This window comes from Anomaloglossus baeobatrachus, chromosome 7 (genome assembly GCF_048569485.1).
Source record: "Anomaloglossus baeobatrachus isolate aAnoBae1 chromosome 7, aAnoBae1.hap1, whole genome shotgun sequence".
NCBI classification, from domain to species: domain Eukaryota; kingdom Metazoa; phylum Chordata; class Amphibia; order Anura; family Aromobatidae; genus Anomaloglossus; species Anomaloglossus baeobatrachus.
Window position 1 is genome coordinate 306,861,293 of NC_134359.1, and position 15,780 is coordinate 306,877,072.

The 15,780-nt window shown below is 49.7% G+C and overlaps 1 protein-coding gene across 2 annotated transcripts in view; it reads left to right on the plus strand.

Moving 5' to 3' along the window:
- Window positions 1–15,780, plus strand: part of LOC142245713 (uncharacterized) — a 103,518-nt gene that overhangs the window by 57,841 nt on the left and 29,897 nt on the right. Inside the window, exon 1 of one of the 2 annotated variants that reach the window (XM_075318658.1) lies at window positions 6,675–7,492. The exons of the other annotated variant lie outside the window; for it this stretch is intronic. Coding sequence (XP_075174773.1) covers window positions 7,174–7,492 — 319 coding nt within the window. The 5' untranslated portion in view covers window positions 6,675–7,173. Of the gene's footprint in view, window positions 1–6,674; window positions 7,493–15,780 lie in introns of those variants that run through there. 2 annotated transcript variants of the gene reach the window in all.

Here is a 15,780-nt window from a genome sequence, read left to right on the forward strand (position 1 = left end):
AGACATTTTTTATGACTGGACTGACGCCGGTTAGTATGGATAAGTGTAGCAGCAGGTATGGCAGGTACACGGATACAGACTGGTGTTAGCAATATAGCAAAAGCAGCAGCACACGGGTAAGAGACCTGACAATTGGCAATGCATCTCTAATAATTAGACCACATTGCCCAGGCATCTCCCATAGGGGAGGGTGCCTTAAATAAGTAGCACCTCTTAGACATAGGCTGAGAAGCACTTCTTGGTTAGGGTACACCAGCCCCTTAAGAATAGGTGCATGTGCTCCGTAAGTGTGCTCCCAGTAGACCTGCGTGACATTCTTAGTCCCCGGGAGCCAGCGGCAGGAACCAAGGACACAGCAGCCACTGCTGACCGACCGGAGGGGTGAGAGGGCCAGAGGGGGCAGGACAGTGAGGGGACACCAATAACTGTGTGACATCTGTACTGGCCCTGATCTCTGTTCCTTATTCATGGGGCCACAGAAATGTCCTGGTCCCAATCTGCCAATACATCCATGTTTGCCATTGCTGCCCTCTTTCTGGCGTCTGTCTTTGGTGGATCCCTCTCGGGTGAGCACTGATTATGGTGCTGGTCCTTGATGTAACAATATGGGGATCATACAATGTGTGCAGTGCGGTGGGATTTAGAGCACATATCAATTTCTTTGTTTCCATGTAGGATGGATGTTGCCATTCCTAAATTGATATATTAAAACTAAACAGATTGGCTGTTTAAAAATAAAAGAAAACAAGGTTTGTCAGGGGGAAGAGACCCAAGAAGATGCTTATTATTTGAAATCCCCGCCCCCACTGAGCTTATAATCTGGGGGTGGTCATGTATGAGCTAATCACTGAATAGGACTGCCCCCGAAGAATCAGAAGGAGCAGGAATTTCCATCCCGTTCTGCTGATTTCCATGTTCTCTAAATTCCGCTATACTGAATAAAAAGAGGGAAGAAATGTGCCAAGGCATGGGATCACCCACATAAATAATATGTTTTATTATGCGATACAAAATAGCCCATAAACATAAAACCCCTAAATAACGCAGATAATAAAGTGCAGAAATAGATGGTAAAATCCACTGTTTGTGGATGATCCCATGACTTGGCACATTGATTTACTCTGCTTAATTAGTACTGTACTGATGTGTCCACGCTGATCCCCTTGAGATGGTGCCCTCCTATTAGTTCCTAGTTCTATATCCAGCTCCTCCCATTAGTTCCTAGTTCTATATCCAGCTCCTCCCATTTGTTCTTAATTTTATATTCAGCTCCTTTCATTAGTTCTTGGTTCTATATCCAGCTCCTCCCATTTGTTCTTAGTTCTATATCCAGCTCCTCCCATTTGTTCTTAGTTCTATAATCAGCTCCTCCCATTAGTTGTTCGTTCTATATTCAGCTCCTCCCATTTGTTCTTAGTTCTATATCCAGCTCCTCCCATTTGTTCTTAGTTCTATAATCAGCTCCTCCCATTAGTTGTTCGTTCTATATTCAGCTCCTCCCATTAGTTCTTAGTTCTATATCCAGCTCCTCACATTTGTTCTTAGCTCTATGTTCAGCTCCTCCCATTTGTTCTTAGTTCTATATTCAGCTCCTCCAATTTGTTCTTAGTTCTATATTCAGCTCCTCCCATTTGTTCTTAGTTCTATATTCAGCTCCTCCCATTTGTTCTTAGTTCTATATCCAGCTCCTCACATTTGTTCTTAGTTCTATATCCAGCTCCTCACATTTGTTCTTAGCTCTATGTTCAGCTCCTCCAATTTGTTCTTAGTTCTATATCCAGCTCCTCCCATTTGTTCTTAGCTCTATGTTCAGCTCCTCCCATTAGTTCTTAGTTCTATATCCAGCTCCTCACATTTGTTCTTAGCTCTATGTTCAGCTCCTCCCATTTGTTCTTAGTTCTATATCCAGCTCCTCACATTTGTTCTTAGTTCTATATCCAGCTCCTCCCATTTGTTCTTAGTTCTATAATCAGCTCCTCCCATTAGTTGTTCGTTCTATATTCAGCTCCTCCCATTTGTTCTTAGTTCTATATCCAGCTCCTCCCATTTGTTCTTAGTTCTATAATCAGCTCCTCCCATTAGTTGTTCGTTCTATATTCAGCCCCTCCCATTAGTTCTTAGTTCTATATCCAGCTCCTCACATTTGTTCTTAGCTCTATGTTCAGCGCCTCCCATTTGTTCTTAGTTCTATATTCAGCTCCTCCCATTTGTTCTTAGTTCTATATTCAGCTCCTCCCATTTGTTCTTAGTTCTATATCCAGCTCCTCACATTTGTTCTTAGTTCTATATCCAGCTCCTCACATTTGTTCTTAGCTCTATGTTCAGTTCCTCCCATTTGTTCTTAGTTCTATATTCAGCTCCTCCCATTTGTTCTTAGTTCTATATTCAGCTCCTCCCATTTGTTCTTAGTTCTATATTCAGCTCCTCCCATTTGTTCTTAGTTCTATATTCAGCTCCTCCCATTTGTTCTTATTTTTGTATTTAGCTCCTCACATTTGTTCTTAGCTCTATGTTCAGTTCCTCCCATTTGTTCTTAGTTCTATATTCAGCTCCTCCCATTTGTTCTTAGTTCTATATCCAGCTCCTCACATTTTTTCTTAGCTCTATATCCAGCTCCTCACATTTGTTCTTAGCTCTATGTTCAGCTCCTCCCATTTGTTCTTAGTTCTATATTCAGCTCCTCCAATTTGTTCTTAGTTCTATATTCAGCTCCTCCCATTTGTTCTTAGTTCTATATTCAGCTCCTCCCATTTGTTCTTAGTTCTATATCCAGCTCCTCACATTTGTTCTTAGTTCTATATCCAGCTCCTCACATTTGTTCTTAGCTCTATGTTCAGCTCCTCCCATTTGTTCTTAGTTCTATATCCAGCTCCTCCCATTTGTTCTTAGCTCTATGTTCAGCTCCTCCCATTAGTTCTTAGTTCTATATCCAGCTCCTCACATTTGTTCTTAGCTCTATGTTCAGCTCCTCCCATTTGTTCTTAGTTCTATATCCAGCTCCTCACATTTGTTCTTAGTTCTATATCCAGCTCCTCCCATTTGTTCTTAGTTCTATAATCAGCTCCTCCCATTAGTTGTTCGTTCTATATTCAGCTCCTCCCATTTGTTCTTAGTTCTATATCCAGCTCCTCCCATTTGTTCTTAGTTCTATAATCAGCTCCTCCCATTAGTTGTTCGTTCTATATTCAGCCCCTCCCATTAGTTCTTAGTTCTATATCCAGCTCCTCACATTTGTTCTTAGCTCTATGTTCAGCGCCTCCCATTTGTTCTTAGTTCTATATTCAGCTCCTCCCATTTGTTCTTAGTTCTATATTCAGCTCCTCCCATTTGTTCTTAGTTCTATATCCAGCTCCTCACATTTGTTCTTAGCTCTATGTTCAGTTCCTCCCATTTGTTCTTAGTTCTATATTCAGCTCCTCCCATTTGTTCTTAGTTCTATATTCAGCTCCTCCCATTTGTTCTTAGTTCTATATTCAGCTCCTCCCATTTGTTCTTAGTTCTATATTCAGCTCCTCCCATTTGTTCTTATTTTTGTATTTAGCTCCTCACATTTGTTCTTAGCTCTATGTTCAGTTCCTCCCATTTGTTCTTAGTTCTATATTCAGCTCCTCCCATTTGTTCTTAGTTCTATATCCAGCTCCTCACATTTTTTCTTAGCTCTATGTTCAGCTCCTCCCATTTGTTCTTATTTTTGTATTTAGCTCCTCACATTTGTTCTAAGGCCTCTTCTCCACTAGCGTTTTTTTTCTCCTAATTCCATCGCATTGAGAAACGGTTTGCAATCTTGCACTCACATGTCATACGGATGCTATGTGAGGAAAAAAACACACACTGTACGCAGATCACACGCAGATCACACGCAGATCACACGCAGGATACGCCACTCATATTTTGAGCCGAGTATCGCTGTGATTTTTTACACGCCAGTGGAGAAGAGGCCTAAGGCCCCTTCTCCACTAGCGTGTAAAAAATCGCAGCGATACTCAGCTCAAAATGTGAGTGGAGTATCCTGCGTGTGATCTGCGTGTGATCTGCGTGTGGTGTGTGTTTTTTTTTCTCACATAGCATCCGTATGACATGCGAGCGTCATGCGAGTGCTATGTGAGTTTTTAGGTAAGCAGCGTCAGACTGGCTACGGGAGAAATCTCCTGTAAAACCAGTCCTGGCCGCGGTTACCTGCACTCAGCTCCGAAGCTGTCACCTGAGCTCCAGCGTCTGCCTGATCTGTTTGCAGCTGTGCTGACCTGACCAGCAATCGCCGGGGAATCAATCACTCGGCGCTCGCTGTTCAGGCTGCACTCCGGAGCTCAGGTGACAGCTCCCGGGTTTAGTGCAGGTAACAGCGGTCAGGACTGGTTTTACAGGAGTTTCCTCCGGTAGCCAGTCTGACCCGGTATGCAAGTGTCAGGATCCGTGTGACATGCGCATGCCACCCGGATTCTGACTTGCATGGGGGTGAGAGGGCTGAGAATCGCATCAAATCGCAGCATGCTGCGATTTCATGGAGAGCCCGTGTAGAGTCCTTAAAAAACGGGGAAATGGAGACAGCCTCATAGGAAACCATTTGCAAGATTGCAATCCGTTTCTCAATGCGAGGGAATTTGCAGGACAAAAACGCTTTTGGAGAAGAGGCCTGAGTTCTATATCCATTTATAGAAGCGGGAACATAACATTGGGATGCACATGCAGGTCAGGCTGGCGTCACACTTGTGATTGACTCGCACGAGTGTAGAGTGAGAAATTCTCGCATTGCACTCGGACCCATGTTAATCAATGAGGCGGCTCCATCTGTTTTTTTTCCTCAGTCCAAATTGGACTAAGAAAAATATCCAGCATGCTGCGATTTCTAGAGTTTCTCGTGCGAGACTCTCCAATGCAAGTCTATGGGTGTGAGAAAAAAACGGACGTCATACGGATGACACACGGACGGCACACAGACGACGGCACACGGACGACACACAGACGGCAGACGGATGGCACACGGACGGGACACGGACGGCACACGGACGACACATGAACGGCACACGGACGACACACTAGTGACATCCAATTTTCTAAATACAATTCTATCATGTGTGGCGCCCCAGCGGTCTGGTTGTCACAGCAGTGTTGCCCTCCTCAAAAGGGTTAATGCTGAGCCTGGAGGTAGCTGGGGAAATCCTTTGGCCAGTAAGTACAATCATTCAACACAGTTTCTCTCCCAGGCCAGCAGAGGGAGCTCTAAACCTGGAGTTCCAGGGAGCATTCCTCAAGCCCTGACCTGGGGGAGGAGTCAGTCTGAGGAGAGTTCAGAGAGACAAGGACTCGAGTAGTGTGGTGTGTGAGCTGGGAGCTGAGCCCGATCGCTCAGCCCAGGAAAACACATCCACAGAGAGGCAAAAAGGAGGAGAACATTGGGAGTGGAGCGCAGCCAGCTCACCCCGACGTCATAGCCAAAGAAACTGAATACCGGAGTTCAGGGCCACTCGAGTACCGGTGGTCGCACCCGGAGGACGAGAGGACTGCAGGTCTCCGTCCACCCCACACCCGGAGGTGCAGCTGCAAAGCCAGGACTAGGAGCCGAGACAGAAAGAACGGTACCCTTGACAGTCCATGCAGCCCGCCATACGGGAGAGGTAGCAAATTACCTCAGAGAGCAACAGAGCGGGTCTCAGTATACTGAAACAGTGGGACCCCGTTTACCCAGACAGAGCGTAGGGAGCAGGCCTCATTACTCACCTGGCCAGTGTGAGACCCCCGACTGCTTCCAGGTCACCGGATCGCCATTACCACCTGTAACAGGCTCCCTGGACTTCATTGGTTGGACAAGTAAAGGAGAAGGTAAAAGGAAATTACTGCCTGTGTCTGTTCCTTTCCACTGCCCTGTCGGCCCTGCACCTCGTCCACAAACACCATAGACTTTACCAAGCACCAAAGGTTGCCCCGGGGTACCCGCTCTACCTGTGGAGAGCAAGAAACACCTCAGCTGCCATAACACAAGCCCCGGAGGTCCCTCCCAGCAGCTGCGGCTCCATAGCTGCCATAACACCAGCCCCGGAGGTCCCTCCCAGCAGCTGCGGCTCCATAGCTGCAAATTACCACAGGTGGCGTCACGAATCTTTCATAAACTTTAACACTATCATCACCCCCACAGCCGCCATATTAATTGACCCCGCCAGGGTCAGGGAGTCGGGCCCCGCCACCGCTGACTACCCCGGACTAGTCCGGCCCGACACCGAGTCACCCAAAGCCCTGGGGTGGGCGAGTCACATGCAGCAGAGAACCCTGTAAATGCTCCTGTACAGGACTGTAATGACTAGTAGCTGCTGAGGAAAAAACGGATCACATACGGAGTGAATACAGTTCACATTTGGATTGAATATGGATTGCTTACGGACTACTATGAGAAAAATCACAGCCTCGCATTGTAATTGCACACAGATCAACACTCGGACCGCGCTCGTCCTGCTCTCAGGCAGGAGAATCGGACCAATCTTGTAATCGCACGTGTGACGCCGGCCTTAATCAGATTTATAGACAATCGGTACAATGTATAGAGGGTTTAGGAGGAGCGGGGGAAGGGCGATTCTTATTCTTACTCTTCATAAAGGGTTAATACAGCGTCCTGTATATAGAAGTGACTGGAAGCAGAAGGTTTTTACTTTCATTTTCTCTTTAAAAAAATATTTCCTCGTCAATATCTGAGTTATAGAGAAGTGAAAAGGAGAAAAATAACAGCTCCTCCAGAACCGGCTCCTCTCCACAGAATCAGCTCCTCCAGAACCTGCTCCTCTCCACAGAACCGGCTCCTCTCCACAGAACTGGCTCCTCTCCACAGAATCAGCTCCTCCAGAACCAGCTCCTCTCCACAGAACCGGCTCCTCTCCACAGAATCAGCTCCTCTCCACAGAACCAGCTCCTCTCCATAGAATCAGCTCCTCTCCACAGAACCGGCTTCTCCAGAACCTGCTCCTCTCCAAAGACCCGGCTCCTCTCCAAAGAACCGGCTCCTCCAGAACTGGCTCCTCTCCACAGAACCTGCGCATCCAGAGTCATCTCCTTTCCCCAGAACCAGCTCCTTTTCACAGAGCCAGCTCCTCTGAAACCAGGTCCTCTCACCAGAACCAACTCCTCCAGAACCGGCTCCTCCATAACGAGCTCCTCTCACCAGAACCAGCTTCTCCACAATCGGCTATGGATTCTCCGTCCATGAGGCAGTATATCAGGAACTTCAGTCTGGATAACGGACTTCTTGGTAATCAGGGATACTCACGGGTTCTCCTGCAGCTCTTTGGGTTCACTGGTCATGGGAAATCCTCCTTCATCAACTCCTGTAAGTACGCGCTGGATGATGGACCCTACACGGCCCACGCCAAGGTGGCCGGGTCAGCGGAGAAGCCGGAGACCATGGTAAGAAACGCGTATGAGCTGACAGAGAACATCATCCTGGTGGACAACCGAGGGTGTGCCAAACTGAGCAAGGACGAGACCGGGGAGATCTACGCTCAACTTGGTGAGTAGAAAAGGGGGTTTTATATGTGGATGATAAATCACGTACAAATCTTTTGAATTTTGATTTTGGCCCTCCAATGAATTTTAGCTAAAAACAATGTAATTGAGCAGTAATTAAGATTACTCCAACGCCTCCAACTGCCCTCAAAATACGTCTCCTAGGGCTGAATTAAATACATTTAAATGAAACAAGTAACAACAAAAAGATCACAGTCTTGTTTCAATGAAGGCAAAGTAAAAACAGGGTCTCACCCAGACAGCACCCCAGATCCTCCTTTAGGTTCAGTGGGCTCAAATCCACAAGTTACTCAGACATGGCTGATCTAGCACCACCAGATCAGTCACACTAAACGGCTACCGTCCATAGCAACCAGTGATACTTGAGGTTTGGTGCTCACAACCTGTGCAGTCTCTTCTGAGGGAACTCTTGGTTTGTGTCTCTCCAGATCCAGCACACCCCACTCTGCTCAGCTCCCCCAGATGACTGACCAGTGAAGACATGGCCTGGTTCTAGTCACAGCTATGCAGGAGCACCTAGTCAGGACCTGTAGTGCTAGGATTTATCTCTGCCCTACCTGGCATTCCTACAGACCCCCCTTCCCCGAATAAAGCCGGGGATATGCAAAATCTGCCAACCCACAGTGCCTACAGAGGGCAAGTTTAAGCTCATGGGTTTTTTGTCTTGTTTTCCTTTGTCAGGGGCCATGGACAATTCTCTATCACCTCCTGGGAGACTATGATTCAGTGGGCATCAGGAATCCTACAGGGCTTTAAATTGAACGAAGCTGGTGGCTCATACTTGATGATATTATGGGTAACCTAGTAACCATGACAAGCTGCCCTTATTTTTGGGTACCATTTTCTGTCCGTACATTTTTGAGAGCATAACAACGTTTCTGCTCGTGTGGCATCTGACTGGGCCAAAAAGGCCATGGGTTAGAAGCGGGCTTTTACCCTTCGTGGATTTTAGTAGAGTGCCATAATATGTGAGGAAGGGATTCCATTTCCCTGATCAGTGGACTTTATAGTTGATGTCTCGCATCTTTCCCACCACCTCATAGAGTCACTACCACTTAGTAAAGAACTTGCTCTCTACTTTTGGGAACTAACACAAGTACCTGAGCCTCAGACTTAACTTGTCTCACTCAAGCTTACCGATGATACCCCCTGGATTTTGTGTCTTGGGCCTTGAGGAGGTGCTTTTTTATCTGGCCCCTCAAGTTGATCCCTTCTCTCATCACAACAGACTCTCAGATGTCGTCTTGGGCATCTTCTTTTGTGTATCCCAGAAAGTTGGCCTCCGGCAACCTTGATTGCTCAGGGAGTTCTCCACAGACAATTATCTTTCCACAAAGCTCATGAGGGTATCTCCTACCAGCTTTGCACTGTTCTCTGTAGTGAGTGGATAAATTGGTCCACTATTACTCTCTTCAGTGTCTGTGCTGAAGAGCAGGTCTCAGGCTGCAGCTTTTTTTGCACCAGGTGTGACAGGTCAAACATCTGGGATCGAGGAGGCTTGTCCTTTTCATAGCACCCTTTTAGGTGTACCCATTGCGCCCTTAAATCCAGGGTTACACCCAAACATGCCATAATCTCCAGATTCAGCTTGTCATGCTTCTTGGTTTTCTGCAGGGCAAGATTGTAGTACACGTTCTGCAGTTCCCCAGTAAAGTATGGCGCTAGGACCTCTGCCCATTGCTTTGGGGACAGTTTCTCGCTGTCTGATTCCCTCTCAAAGACAGTCAGGAAAACCTCGACTTTGATCTCCACAGTCATCATTTTCAGCAAGGTCTCTTGTACCTTTCTCCTCACACAGGCAGCCTGTGAGAAGTGCCATCTCTCTGACCCGAACTGTTTCTTACAAGAGAGCCATCGTCTGCTGATACTGCTGGACCAGAAGTGTGTTGGTCTCTGGCTGGGTCTAATGGTGCTGGACCAGGAGTTTGCTGGTTTCTTGTTGGGCCTGTTGCTGCTGGACTAGGAGTTTCTTGGTTCCTGGCTGGGTCTAATGGTGCTGGACCAGGAGTTTGCTGGTTTCTTGTTGGGCCTGTTGCTGCTGGACTAGGAGTTTCTTGGTTCCTGGTTGGGTCTAATGGTGCTGGTCCAGGAGTTTGCTGGTTTCTTGTTGGGCCTGTTGCTGCTGGACTAGGAGTTTCTTGGTTCCTGGCTGGGTCTAATGGTGTTGGACCAGGAGTCTGCTGGTTTCTTGTTGGGCCTGATGCTGCTGGACTAGGAGTTTCTTGGTTCCTGGCTGGGTCTAATGGTGTTGGACCAGGAGTCTGCTGGTTTCTTGTTGGGCCTGATGCTGCTGGACTAGGAGTTTCTTGGTTCCTGGCTGGGTCTAATGGTGTTGGACCAGGAGTTTTCTGGTTTCTTGTTGGGCCTGATGCTGCTGGACTAGGAGTTTCTTGGTTCCTGGCTGGGTCTAATGGTGCTGGACCAGGAGTTTGCTGGTTTCTTGTTGGGCCTGATGCTGCTGGACTAGGAGTTTCTTGGTTCCTGGCTGGGTCTAATGGTGTTGGACCAGGAGTCTGCTGGTTTCTTGTTGGGCCTGATGCTGCTGGACTAGGAGTTTCTTGGTTCCTGGCTGGGTCTAATGGTGTTGGACCAGGAGTTTTCTGGTTTCTTGTTGGGCCTGATGCTGCTGGACTAGGAGTTTCTTGGTTCCTGGCTGGGTCTAATGGTGCTGGACCAGGAGTTTGCTGGTTAATTGTTGGGCCTGATGCTGCTGGACTAGGAGTTTCTTGGTTCCTGGCTGGGTCTAATGGTGCTGGACCAGGAGTTTGCTGGTTTCTTGTTGGGCCTGATGCTGCTGGACTAGGAGTTTCTTGGTTCCTGGCTGGGTCTCATGGTGCTGGACCAGAACTGTGCTGGTTTCTGGCTGGGCCTGATGCTGCTGGACTAGGAGTTTCTTGGTTCCTGGCTGGGTCTAATGGTGCTGGACCAGGAGTTTGCTGGTTTCTTGCACTGCCTGACGTTGCTGGATCAGGAGTCTATTGGCTTCTGTCTGGGTCTGATGCTGCTTCTGCTGTTGATAAAGGCTTCTTTCACACATCCGTTTTTTCCTGTGCAGCACAATCCGGCGCTTTGCAGAAAAACTGCAACCGTTTTTTTGCCGCTGGTTGCGGGTTTTTTGCATAGACTTACATTAGTGCCATATTGTGCCGCATTGTTCCGTCCGGTTTTTGCCGTATGCGGCAGATTTAGCCGATGCGGCGGCCGGGTGGAACGTTGCCTGGCACATTTTTTTGTCTGGCAAAAAAACCCACATCGCGCTGCATCCGTCCGATGCAGCGCGATTTGCAATGCATGCGGCAAACACTGCGCATGCTCAGTAACCTGCCACACGCTGCAAAACCCGGACGGGCCGCATGTCAAAAACGTATGCAAAGGATGCGGTTTTGTCACCGCATCCGGTGCATAGGTTTTAGAGCCGGATTGGCGGCTGTGCTGAAACCGGAGGTGTAAAAGCAGCCTAACTTGGATCGGTGGGTTAACAAGTTCCTCCATGCTTCCAGGCCGTGTGTGCGATGCTGTAGCTGCCTTTACCAAGGACATTCAGTCTGTAATTACCTGTGCTCTTTGGGACTTTAGGTTGCACTCAAACACCAGCTGTGGAATTTCACGTTCTCAGGTGGCATAAACGTTTCCACAGGCACCAGATTCTCATTTCAAAGCAAAGTGCTTGCACAGTTCTTTAACCCCTTCACCCTCAGCCTGTTTTCACTTTAATGACTCGGTCATTTTTTTCGATTCTGACCAGTGTCACCTTATGATGTAATAAGTTTGGAGCTTCAATGGATCTTGGTGTATCCAAGTAAAGATGAAGGAATCCTTGGAGGTTCTGTTCGTTAGCAGAAGTCAAACGGACCCTCCACTGGTTCAAACATGACCCGAGCCTGTTCAAAGTCACTGATTGGCAGTTTGAGTCTCCGCTCACATGCAGCCAGCCATAAGCAGATGACTTCCAGAAGAGGGCGGGCCGGCTTTTTCTAAAAATGTTTTTTTCTTGAACAATACATCTTATCACGCTGTTGTTACCCCCAGTGTGTGCCGTTCCAACACTGCAAGCGGCTCGCACAGGGCTGAGCTCCGAGCGCACCCGAGCACAGCACGAATTCAGGAATAGTTCTTTTTTATTTTACAGCATTCATTGTGTCGTAAAAGTGATCAGACAGTTTTATTCCTCGGGTCGGTACAATTACAGCGATACCACATTTATATAGATTTTTTAATGTTTTGCTGCTTTTACACCATAAAAACAATATTATAGAAAAAAAATGTTTTGGGATTGGCGTTTTCTGAAAGCTATAGGTTTTTAATTTTTTCACTGATGCAGTTGGATGGCGGTTGTTTTTTGTGGATAGGATGACATTTTCAGCAAAACCATTTAATTTATTTATTGCGTTTGATCGTGTTTTATTCCAGTTTTTTGTCAGCTGTATGTGACTCGCCCACCCCAGGGCTATGGGGCACCCGGTGCCGGGCCGGACTAGTCCGGTGGTAGTCAGTGGTGGCTGGGCCCGGCTCCGTGGCCCTGGTGGGTGTCAGTTGACTATGTGGCTTAAGTTAAAGTTTGTGTTCGTGACGCCACCTGTGGTATGCGGCTAATAAGCCGCCGCTGCTGTGTGAGGCCACCGGGATGATGTGATGGCAGCTATGGTGGTACTGCTCCCCACAGGTGGAGCAATGCCCGGGGCACAGTTGGTGCTTGTGAATGTCTATGCAGATGAAATAACTGAGGCAACTTCAGAAGTGCAGTTCAAGTTCTTTACTCACAGTTCTTGTCAGGGCAGGCAGGACCCTCGGACTGCTGGCACCGCTGTCAGGGACCTCCGTCTTCTGGGTGATTCCGAGTGTGAAATCCGGTACCCTCTCTCTTAGTGTCTCCTTCTCTGCTGTCTTCACTAGCCTTGCCTGAGTTTGGATGACCCTGGCTTGGCCTCCACTACAGCCTCCAGGCTGGGGGGTCACCTGTCGGCTGATTACCCCTTTTCTGAAGGTCTGCTATGGGTTCTGGCCCTGGGAGTTTACAACGTTCCCTGGGCCTCGGTTTTTACTGTTTGGAGATTGTCTTTGCACTCCTCCAGTCTCTAGGGACCGTCCCCTGTCGCAGCTTAATCACTCCACCGATGTCAATGTGGAACAGGCCACCGCAGCCTGCAACTACCCGTGGCGCCTCTAGGCCCTCGCTTCAGTACCTATCAAGGACTGCTCGTGGTACCTCCAGGACTACCCGTGGCCCTGCGACTCCTTCTGTCCCTTACGTGGTGTCACCTGGACCTCTGGGTCCCAGGGTCTTCACCAGGAAGCGTCTCCTTCAGTTCCTCTGCTCCTGTCTGACTTGGAGCTTTCTTTCCTTCTTTCTTTCTTTCTTTTCTTTCTCCTCCTTGCCTGCCTCCAGCAGGCCTCCTCCTCCCTCCTTTCTCTCGTTCTTCTCCTCCAACTACATGCTGCTTCTCTCACTCCCTGAGGTAAACTGAAACTAACTTGACCTTCCTTTCTCTATCTGCTCTCTGGTGGCTCCTCCCACCTCCCCAGTTGCTAAGCTACCACCCTATGGGAGCAGGGATGGGTCTTACAGCCCCTCTCAGCATGCAGCATGGGAGGGTTGCCTGCCACTTTCCCTGGTCCCAGTATGTACCTAACAATGGGTGTAGTGTGGATTTACCAGGGGACCGGAGTTCACTCTCTTCCTCTCCCAGAATGGGGCATCACACCGCTGGTGGGGTGCAATGACCTGTGGCGACGGAAGCCTCAGGGGCGCCACACTCCCCCACAGCAAATCCCAGCACGTCCTCGGGCTGAAAAACAACAAAAACATGTGGAAGAACTGCAAAACATTTTTGGTATGCAAAACATAAAACAATAAAACATTTCTTCCCTTTATGGGAGGCACAATTACTTTAACGTTGCAAACTTCTTATAAAGAAACTATGTGTGCACTTTCAGTTCATTGCACAGTTTGGGCACTTCCCCCATAATTCTGGTAGGGGGCACAACGGGTGCAACTATCTACATTTTCGGCTACAACAAGTCCAGTAGCCCGGCAGTTCGTTTCTTTCAATCAAACACTAATGGGACAAAATCAACCAGCCATTAAGTCCAATGGCCTGGTTACATAGGACACATAAACAACATACCAGCCACTAAGTCCAGTGGCCTGGTATGACATGACACATACACTTTCACCGGGGCCCACATTCCAGTTCAGTGGCCCGGTAGCACATAACATGGGGGGTGACGTCTTCAAAAAGCATCAGGGGCAGTACAGCAGGAAAGGGTGTCATCTTCGAAAAGAATAAGGGGCAAAACACGAGGGACTTCTTCAAAAAGAATGAGGGGCTATGTACAATTCAGCATCTGTTCATCTTCTTTACTCTCGAGGGTAGATGCGAGGGTCCCACTCCGGCATTGCTCCCGGCAGCAGGTACGCCGACGATATCCTCGTCTGGGTCCCCTGGGCGCTGGTCCCTGACCTTCTGCGCTGTTCTGCAGCCTGGATTGGAGTGGGACTGCCTGCAGGTGTTGCACGGCGCTGCTGCAGAGGGCCGCTTGTCTGCAGGGGGCTGTTGCTGTGATCTTTGGTGTCCTGCTTTGGCCGTGCACCTTGCATCAAACAAGCCATGGAGATCCGGGTCTGTGTCTCCTGCGTGGCTGTTGCAGGCCCGCTGCTCAGTTCTGCGGCTTGGGCCTGCGTTGGGGTAGTGCTGCGGCTGCTGCTGACAGGGGAGACGCTGCACGCTGGCATAGTGCGGTGCCACTCCGGTTCTTCTGAGGCCGTCTCCTCCCGGGCCTCCCGCTCCTGCTGGTACTCCTGCACCAATCTCCGGCAGGTCAGCTCGTTTGGCAGTGCGGTTTCCTTGGGGCGCAGGGGCTTTTGCAGTCCCCTACTCTCTATGGGCGCTGCGTCCCAGTGCACTCCCGGGGATGTCGCTCCCAGGAGACTCACAGGGGGACTCGGTAGGGGGCCCACTAGCTGGTCGGGGTCCACCCCTCCCCAGGCTCCGTCTGCGGGGGTTTCGGGCAGGCCTCCGGTGCCCCACCGGGCATCTGCGGGGCTGGCGGGGAAGGCCTGCGGGACAGTGGAGGGACAGGGCGGTGGCGCTTGGTGGGTCAGTGGGTCCGGACGGGTCGGGGCTTCACATTGCTCACCCGGTCGCTGCTCCGCGGCCTCCATCCTGTGGCCCACACTCTCCGGCACCATCGGTGTTTCACTCCGCCGGTCCACCTCTGCTTGCAGGTTACGCAGTCTCCGAGCCAGGATTTGCATTTCCTCCCGGAGCAGGTCCAGCTCGGGATCCATCTTCCCGGTCCCTGGTGTACACTCCTGCAGCCTCTCTGCCATGCTGCCGACCTGGGGGACGCTTGCTGGATCACTGCTCGGGTGCTCGACCACGCCACTCGGCTTCTCCCTTTCCCTTCTCGGCGGCGGGGCCGGAGGCTGCACTTGCATCTGGCGCCAGACGGGCGCCCAGCCCATCACGGCCGGCATCACTCCGCTTGCGATAAGGTACATTTTCTTTATCTGCTGGTCTGGCATTTAGACTCTTTCTGCCAGTCGGCCAGCTTGTCTAGTCGCCATTGCTTCTTCTTCCGTTTTCTATGGCGGGTACCGCTTCGCGCGCTTTTCTTGGACAAGGGGCAGGGCTTCTCTTCGCGCCCTTTCTTCTTGCACGCCCCCCTTCTTCCCGCTCTCAGCTGCGCTAATGGCGGCGGTTTCTCAGTAAAGTACACAGTCTGTCACACGGTTCTTCAGGCGCACAGTACCCGGTTAGACCGGGCACGAAATCCTGTTCGTGACGCCAAAAGTTAACTCGCCCACCCCAGGGCTATGGGGCACCCGGTGCCGGGCCGGACCAGTCCGGTGGTAGTCAGTGGTGGCTGGGCCCGGCTCCGTGGCCCTGGTGGGTGTCAGTTGACTATGTGGCTTAAGTTAAAGTTTGTGTTCGTGACGCCACCTGTGGTATGCGGCTAATAAGCCGCCGCTGCTGTGTGAGGCCACCGGGATGATGTGATGGCAGCTATGGTGGTACTGCTCCCCACAGGTGGAGCAATGCCCGGGGCACAGTTGGTGCTTGTAAATGTCTATGCAGATGAAATAACTGAGGCAACTTCAGAAGTGCAGTTCAAGTTCTTTACTCACAGTTCTTGTCAGGGCAGGCAGGACCCTCGGACTGCTGGCACCGCTGTCAGGGACCTCCGTCTTCTGGGTGATTCCGAGTGTGAAATCCGGTACCCTCTCTCTTAGTGTCCCTTTCTTCTGCTGTCTTCACTAGCCTTGCCTGA